This window comes from Leptonychotes weddellii, chromosome 12 (genome assembly GCF_054177405.1).
Source record: "Leptonychotes weddellii isolate Sample4059 chromosome 12, ASM5417740v2, whole genome shotgun sequence".
NCBI lineage: Eukaryota > Metazoa > Chordata > Mammalia > Carnivora > Phocidae > Leptonychotes > Leptonychotes weddellii.
This window is the reverse complement of record NC_138380.1, coordinates 92,834,249-92,842,119: the sequence shown is the minus strand read 5'-3', so window position 1 is coordinate 92,842,119 and position 7,871 is coordinate 92,834,249. Positions and strand designations below refer to the sequence as shown.

The following is a 7,871-nucleotide window of genomic DNA, read 5'->3' as shown; positions in this document are numbered from 1 at the left end:
TGTCTGTAAGACTGCAGTGGGGACCCCCTGCCTTGGGGACCCTTTGATCAGTGCCCTCCTTGGCTCTGCCCACCTTCTAGCCAGTTCTTCCTCATGGGGCTGCCTCCCTGGCCTGTCCCCACTGCAGGCCCCTCTGGTCACTCCCCGTGTCCAGGGGCAGAACCGCCCCGGAGGGGACCCTGCCCTAACAGCATGCGTGTGAAGCTGTGTCCCGTGCTGGGAGTGCTGTCCCCGAGCCTGGGGCAGCAGGCTGGGCAGGGTGTTGGTGGGCCAGGTGGGGGGAGCAGGAGGGCTGGCAGCTGACTGGCACACCTGGCCCCCTTGGGTCCAGAGAGCCGCCTGGACGTGAGCTGGTCCCCATGTGGCCCCGTCGGGCAGTGGGAGGCCAAGGGCCCTTGGTCCTGGTGCTGGTTGGGCATCTGAGGAGCCAGGTGGCCGGCACGCTGTCCAGGAAGGTCCGGCTCTGTCCCCACGGCAGGTCGCTGCGGAGGAGCTGTGCTCTCTGCTGGGGCAGGTCTTCCAGATTGTGTACACGGAGTCCACGATCGACTTTCTGGACAGAGCCATATTCGACGGGGCCTCGACGCCCACCCACCACCTGTCCCTTCACAGCGGTACGTGGGCGTGGGCGGGCAGTGGCGCTGCTGTCCCCGTCCCTGTGGCTCTGTACCAGTGCCTCGTTCCCAGACTCCACTGCCCAGGTCCGTCTGCAGGCAGACACGGCCCCGCCCGGGAGCCTGGCGGCTTCCTGCACCACGTCGGGGGGCAGGGAACGCCTTCTCAGCTGAAGTCCCTTCAGCTGCCTCAGAACAGAGGGCCGGGGGCTGGAGGCGGTGTGTGTGGGGAGGAACCCCCAGACCTCACAGCTCTGGGTCTGGGGTGGGGGGAGCACGTGGAGGCCACCCCCTCCTCTGCATCTGCGGAGCGTTTTGGGCAGGCGGCTCACTCAGCCCGGTGTTCCAGGCACCAGGAGCGCCCCCTGCTCCTCGCACCGCTCCCCGACTCCGCACTTCTCAGCCGCCTCTCCGAGCTCAGCATTGTGCAGAACGGTGTCCGTGTCCCTCACGGCCTGTGTCACGCGGACCTTGGGTCACCCGTCCGGTGTTTCCTGAGTAGCTGGGGTGTCCCGGGCTCTTTGCTGGTGCCGGGGGCCCCGCCTCCCTGCCTGCGTGGAGCCCACCGCGTCCAGGCTGGGGGCCAGCCCTGCCTCTGACCATGGCTCCTGCCCTCGGCCAGCCCCGTGCGGTGGGGCAAGTTGTCCGACCTCTGGGATCCCAGTCCTCGTCTAAAGCGGCAGAGGAGACAAAGTGACCCGGGCCCCAGGACGCCGCGCGGCAGCCACGAGTCCCGCTTGTGCTATCCTTGGCCCTCGGGGAGCGCTCTTCAGCGCCCCGTTTGGGGCGTCCTGCCAAGACCGGAGCATTGCGCTCAGGCCCACACCTGCGACAGGTGGTGCCGGTCGGGACGCCCCCAGGGGGAGCCGGTGTGGGTGCTCGCCCCCCGGGGGGCCTGTGGCTCTGCCCAAGAAGGCGTGCAGGTGCCCCCGCCAGGGCCCACGTCTCGCGGGGTGCTGGGCCCCGGGACTCGGTGCCCCTGCCCACGTAACCGGAAGGCCCTGTGTCCGCACCCCGTACAGACGACTCTTCCACCAAGGTGGACGTGAAGGAGCCGTATGAGCCGGAAGCCGGCACTTTGTGAGTACCCCGCCCGCCGGCCGCCCCGGCGGGAAGTGCGCGTCCGCAGGGGGGCGCGGGGCGCGGGCGCGGGCGCGAGGCGGAGGCCGGAGCCGCGTGCCCACGGCTCCGTCCTTGCAGTTCCTTCCCCGAGTGTGCGCACGCGGGCGGCGTCTCGCCCTTGGCCTTCTGCGCGCAGCCGGCGCCCCACGCCAAGACGGTCAGCGAGAGCGAGCTGAGCGCCACGGCCACCGAGCTGCTGCAGGACTACATGCTGACGGTGCGCCCCGGGCCGGCCCGAGCTGCGGCGGCTCCCTGGGGGCGGGGGGCGCGCGGCGGGGCTCGGGGACGGGCCGCTCAGCGGACCCCCCAGCCTCGCCGCTCACCTCGCGGGTTCCGTGCGCGCGCGTGCCCCTGGGCTCCTTGCGGGCGCGCTCCCTGGGGGCGCTGCGGGTGAGGTGAGGGGCGGCGGCGGCGCCGCTCACCGCCGCACCCCTGCCCCGCCGTGGGTAGCTGCGCACCAAGCTGTCCTCCCAGGAGATCCAGCAGTTCGCCGCGCTGCTGCACGACTACCGCGACGGGGCGTCCGTGCACGAGTTCTGCATCAACCTGCGGCAGCTGTACGGGGACAGCCGCAAGTTCCTGCTGCTCGGTGAGCCCCGCGCCGAGGGCCCTTGCCAGCGACTGGCGGGACCTGCCCGTGGCAGCCAGACGGAGGGGCGGCCAGGAGCTGCTCGCCCTGGAGCGGGGGCCAGGGTGCGGCTCCTCAGGGGCTTGGCGCTCCCGTGGGTTTCGGTGGGTGACGAGGAGTTTGCGCACGGGGGAGTGGACCCCGTTGCCGGGTAGAAGGACCTGCCTTTGCAGAGATGCCGGCCCTGAGAGCCGGGTGGGCAGGGTGGTCGGGGCCCTGCCCACCTGCCCACGCCCTCGGGCATGACAGTGCTGACCCTAGAGACCCCGGCTGCTTGATGGGGGCCGGCGGAGGCTCCCGGGCTCTGCCCCCGCCATCCAGGGGGGCCTGGGTTATACCCTTGTCAGCAGCCACTGAGGGGCTCTCCACTCACGGGGGACGTAGGGCCGGAGGCCTGGCCTGCTGCGTGCAGTCTGAGCCCTTGCCGACCCTGTGGCCTCCCCGCCGGGGTCAGCCATGCAGCCAGAGGCTGGGGTCCGAGGCCCCAGCCCCCAGCTCCATGTTCCTTTCTGGCTTATTCTTACAAAAGTGGGTGGTACCCCTCAGAGGTCAGCCTGCCTCCCCCCCCCGCCCCCGTTCTGCACCCGGAGGCCTGTGGGTGCCGTTCCACCAGGCCCGAGGGGGGGAGATGGGGCCAGCCACCCGCCGCAGACGCGGGACCTGCGCAGGCGTGTGGTGCCCGTCGGACGGGGCTGGACGCGGGGCGGGTGCGGCGGGCGGGCTCGTTCTCCCCGCAGGAGGCCTGGCGTCAGGCGCACCCTGTGTCCACAGGTCTGCGGCCCTTCATCCCGGAGAAGGACAGCCAGCACTTCGAGAACTTCCTTGAGACCATCGGGGTGAAGGACGGCCGAGGTATCATCACCGACAGTTTTGGCAGGTACCGGCGGGCCCTGAGCTCCGCCTCCGCCTCCACCTGCACCGGGAACAGGGCCACCGGCAGCTCCGACGACCAGTCCGCGCCCTCGGAAGGGGACGAGTGGGACCGCATGATTTCGGACATCAGCAACGACATCGAGGCTCTGGGCTGCAGCATGGACCGGGACTCGGCCTGACGGCGCCGGGAGGGGCCCACCGGTGCGCCCTCTACTGTGAAGGATCGGCCTCGGGGCGCCGGTGCCCAGGAGGGGTCCTGGGGGTCCTTTCAGTTTTGCACACGACATTCTTGTCGAAACTCTCAGAGACCTTCAAAGAAGTTTACTGCGATGTGAATAATTCCTTTCTGGTCCCAGCGTGCTTCTGGTCTCGCGGGGTGGGAGCCGGGCCTGCACGACGGGCTGGGCGCTGTGGCGTGGGGGCCGGCTGCCTGTTGGTGCTCGTCGCAGCAAACCGGGAGCATGGGATTGGGGCTTTTGCTTCATGGACGTGGGGTTGGGACAGCAGGGGGCCTGGGCGCTGGTGCGAGTGCAGGTCCTCGCTGCTGGGCGCGGGCTCCGGGTTCCCAAGCGTGGCGCCTGCCCTCCTTCCCCTCACCCCCCCGCCCCCGAGAGCCTGTCATCTTGGAGCCCAGGGTCCCGGTCTCCAGGGGGCTTACGGGGGGCACTGTGTTCTAGGTCTTCCCTGGGCTGGGCCCCTCCCCTGGCCTTGGCACATGGGGAGGCAGTGGGGGTGGCCCTGGAGACGCCCTCCTCACCTAGAAGGTGCCTCTCCCCTGGGAGACCCCCGACAGCACGTGTGGGAAGCCCCAGGCCGAGCAGGGTGGGTGCTGGGGTCCCGGAGAGGGAGCACAGAGCCCTGGGCCCACAGTGAGGCGGTGTGGGGGCCAGGCGGGGGTCTGCGTCCTGGCCAGCGGCAGGTCGGGATGGGAGGAGGGCTCTCAGACTTGGTTCCGGCCTGCGCTGTCCGGGAGCTGGTAGTCGGCCCAGACCCGCAGAGCTAAGGGGATATGGGGTAGGTCTCCAGACAGGAGTGCAAATCAACCTGCTCTGGAAGCATCTGGAACAGCTGAAGTCATCCAGGCAGGGCCAGCCCATCCTGGGTGTGAGTGGCCCCAGCGAGCGGTCGGGGGTGGGGTGGCCACACTGTGGAACCGGGTCTAAGTGTCCTGTGTGGACGGCAGGAGCCGCTCCCTCCTCTCCAGGGGCCCCTCTCACCTGCAGCCCCCCTCCGCAGGTCCCTGGGCTTTGGAGAAGAGGGAACATGGAGGGGATGGGCAGCCCCTCCAGAGCTGGGCACCAGGAGGGGCCAGGAACTTTGGGGGCCAGTCGCTGCCCCCCCACCCCCCAGCAAACACCTTTTCAATGGCTAAACCTCCAGAGCCCCTGAGTCTGGGGAGTTCCTTCCCAAAACCGGTCCCTAGGCCCACGCCTTGGGCCACAGCCAGGTGACTGCCTACTGTCTGGGCAGGTTGGGTACTGTGGACACGGGGTGGGGGGGAAGGTGGACCCCCACCTGCTGGAGTCATGGGACGGATCCCACCCTCTGGGGACAAGTGGGGACAGAACCCCACCCTCGGGACAGAGAGGACTCCCACTCTGAGGATATGGGACAGACCCCGTCCTCTGGGGCACGGAGAGATCACCTGCCCTCTAGGGCCATGGGAACGCCACCACCTCTGGGGCATGAGCGGGTAGGACCACCAGCCTTTGAGAACATGGGGGACAGATCCCCACCCTCTGGGACACGGGAAGGAAGACCCCCCTCCTCCTGGGGCTCCGCACGGACCCAGGAAGCGTCTCCACCCGTTCACAAACCCCGTTTGGCCTCAGCGCGCCCGGGCAGGTAGGAGCCAGAGCAGAGGCCGTGAGGAGACACCTGTTTATTGAGCAGCAGAGCCGGGGGCAGGGGCGGAGCTGTGCGGTCAGGTGGTGGTCCGCGGCTACATGGTGAGCTCCTGCGGGAAACGCAGAGAGAGAGGGCAGGCTGGGGAGGGGCGCAGCAGGGCCAGCAGCAGGGGGCCCAGAAGGGGCCAGCCACTCACCATGATGGCGTTGACGATGTCGCTCTGGTTGTCCCTCAGGGCCCGCACTGCCCGGGCCCGCGACACGTTGGCCTGCGCCATCACCAGCTCGATGTCCCGGAGCTCCAGCCCTGCCTCATCCACCTGTGGGGGGCAAGCAGGCAGGTTCTGGGGCCGCCCCGCCCCCAGGAAAAGCAGTTGAGGATCCCCACGCCCCGTGTCCTTGCGCCTCACCTCCTCCTCCTCCTCCTCCTCTTCCTCCTCCTCGCACTCGGGCCTCACCAGCGGCCCGGGCGCGGACTCAGGGACCAGGGCGGAAGGCTCCGTGGGCACTTTGAACTTCTCAGCAGCAGCTCTGTGCACTTGCTGGGACAGGTCCTCGATCTGCAGGGGCACAGCGGTCAGCCCAGCCCGCACCCCGGGCCCCCGCCCCTGCCCGCGGCCTGCCAGACCTTGGCCTCGCCGAAGACCACGTAGGTGTCTGAGGCTGGGCTCTTGAAGACGTCGGGCTTGGCGATGACAAACAGGATGTTCTTGGACTTCTGGATGGTGATCCGGGTGACCCCCTGGATTTGCCGCAGGCCCAGCTTGGACATAGCCTGGGGGCACAGGGCGGGGGGCTCAGACCTGGGCATCGACCCCAGGGGTCCCAGGCTGGGGTGGGGAGGAGTGGGTGGGCCCAGGGGGAGAGAGCACACTGATGGGGGGAACGAGGGTTCTGTCACCAACCCTGGGGGACCCTCTGTGGTCTCTGGGCAGAGCCTGTGGGAACACCAGCCCCCCGGGCGTTCAGTGGGTGCCAGACCCCAGCTGGGGGCACATTCTCGATGGACGCTCCGGCCCCAGCAGCTTCACGACCCGACGGCCACTGGGTGTGAAGGGTCCCCTGATGCAGCAGGCCCCGCCCTCACGGAGTGGCCCCAGCGGGACCCCCACCCACCTTTCGGGCTTTCTTCTCACTACGACTCTGCTTGGCTTTGGCCACGGTCTCCTCGCCGCTGCCACCTGCCGGGGCCTGGGGAGAATGGGGTTTGAGCACCTGAGGGGAGGGTGGGGTGGAGCCCTCCCAGGGGTGCAGCCTCCCCCCTCCCGGGCCGGGCACCTGGGCCGGGCACTGTGCCGTCTGCGCTCCTGAGAGGTCCTGCTCCTCCAGCTCTGCGGACGACTCGCCGTGGCTGTCCGAGTGCTGGCCGGATCCTGGAGCCCTCGGCGGCGAGTCTGGGCATGGGGTAGGGGTGTGTGTGCGTTGAGGATGGCTTCCCACCCACCTGCCACCTCTGGTCCCCGGCTCAGGACAGCGTTCCAGCCCTGGCCCCTCTCACCTTCCTCCAGGCTGTCCTGGTCATCTTGCTGCTCGGCGGCCGGGAGCCCTCGAGGGCCAGGAGGCACTTGGCAGGGGGGCGAGATCCGCCAGGCCTGGTCTTTGGCATGGGTGTCCCCCGTGGGGGCCGTCTTGGGGCTGAGGATCGGGGAGTGGGGTGGGAGGCTGACCCGATGCCCGGCCCCAGGAGGTTTCATGGTTCCTGAGAAGGCAGCCACCGCCCGCTGGGCTCCTGCCCGTGGCGGCTGGAGGCCCAGAGGGCCCGGGGACTCCTTGCCCTCATCTGAGTCTTCCCTGGGGCCCTGGCAAGGGCAGGGGGTGAGGGGTGCCATGGGGCATGGAGCTGCCTCTGTGGGGACCCCAGGAGCAGAGGGCTCTGGGACGAGGAGCCTGTCTTGGGGCACACTGGGCAGGCCCCTGGCAGGGCTTTTGGGGGCTTGTGCTGGGGACGAGCTGGGGCTTCCAGGTGCTACTTGTGCCCACTCTCCACTGCCTGGGCCCAGCACGGCCTCTGGCTGCCGAGAGGGTGCTGGAGAGGTGGGGGCAGGCTCTTTGGGGCAGCCCCTGCCAGGCCTGGGCACGAACCTCGGTGGAAACTCGGAGCAGGAGCCCAGCCCAGCTTCTGAGGCCACAGCAACAGGGGACCTGGGCTCAGAGTTGGCTCTTCCCTCCTCCACTGGGCTCTGGGGCCATGTGTGGCCAAACTCGGGGCGAGCAGCAGGATGTACCTCTGGGCCACTATCCCCAGGAGCCTTCCTAGCACCCTGGGGTGCTGACTCGAGGCCTCCAGCCCCTTGATTCTCACCCCCTGGGGCCTCCTTCAGGGGCAAGTGGGGCTCGGCTCCATCACCAGCATGCACACAGGCACTGGGACCGGTTCCCTGCTCAGGTGCCAACAGGCCCTCAGCTACTTCTTCTCCAATGGAGGCAGGCTTGGGTGGGTCTGTGGCCTCCATGGAAGGCCTAGGGGGGCCTGTGGCAGGCTCTGGGCATTCTGGAGCTTTTGTGGCAGGCTTGGGGCATTTTGGGGCCTCCGTGGCAGGCTCTGGGCATTCCGGGGCCTTTGTGGCAGGCTCAGAATGTTCTGAGGCCCCCGTGGCAGGCTCTGGGCATTCTGTGACCCCCGTGGCAGGCTCTGGGCATTCTGGGGCCCCCGTGGCAGGCTCTGGGCATTCTGGAGCCTCCGTGGCAGGCTCTGGGCATTCCGGGGCTCCCATGGAAGGCTCTGGGCGTTCTGGGGCCCCCGTGGCAGGCTCTGGGTGTTCTGGGGCCCCCGTGGCAGGTTCTGGG

The 7,871-nt window shown here is 69.2% G+C and overlaps 2 protein-coding genes across 3 annotated transcripts in view; one reads left to right on the top strand and one right to left on the bottom strand.

Moving 5' to 3' along the window:
* CCM2 (CCM2 scaffold protein) overlaps positions 1-3,576 on the top strand; it is a 39,956-nt gene extending 36,380 nt beyond the window's left edge. For both annotated transcript variants that reach the window (XM_081800847.1, XM_081800846.1), the window contains 5 exons: positions 479-614; positions 1,637-1,694; positions 1,815-1,953; positions 2,187-2,325; positions 3,136-3,576. In XM_081800847.1, coding sequence (XP_081656973.1) covers positions 479-614; positions 1,637-1,694; positions 1,815-1,953; positions 2,187-2,325; positions 3,136-3,416 — 753 coding nt within the window. In that variant the 3' untranslated portion in view covers positions 3,417-3,576. The remainder of the gene's footprint in view (positions 1-478; positions 615-1,636; positions 1,695-1,814; positions 1,954-2,186; positions 2,326-3,135) is intronic.
* A 1,525-nt stretch (positions 3,577-5,101) lies between these two features.
* The window catches only part of NACAD (NAC alpha domain containing), a 7,873-nt gene continuing 5,103 nt past the window's right edge, over positions 5,102-7,871 (bottom strand). The window contains exons 3-9 of the mRNA XM_081800845.1: positions 6,583-7,863; positions 6,363-6,478; positions 6,201-6,275; positions 5,713-5,859; positions 5,495-5,644; positions 5,282-5,404; positions 5,102-5,194 (exon numbers count right to left, since the gene is read on the bottom strand). Of these exons, the coding sequence (XP_081656971.1) occupies positions 5,180-5,194; positions 5,282-5,404; positions 5,495-5,644; positions 5,713-5,859; positions 6,201-6,275; positions 6,363-6,478; positions 6,583-7,863 (1,907 nt within the window). The 3' untranslated portion in view covers positions 5,102-5,179. The remainder of the gene's footprint in view (positions 5,195-5,281; positions 5,405-5,494; positions 5,645-5,712; positions 5,860-6,200; positions 6,276-6,362; positions 6,479-6,582; positions 7,864-7,871) is intronic.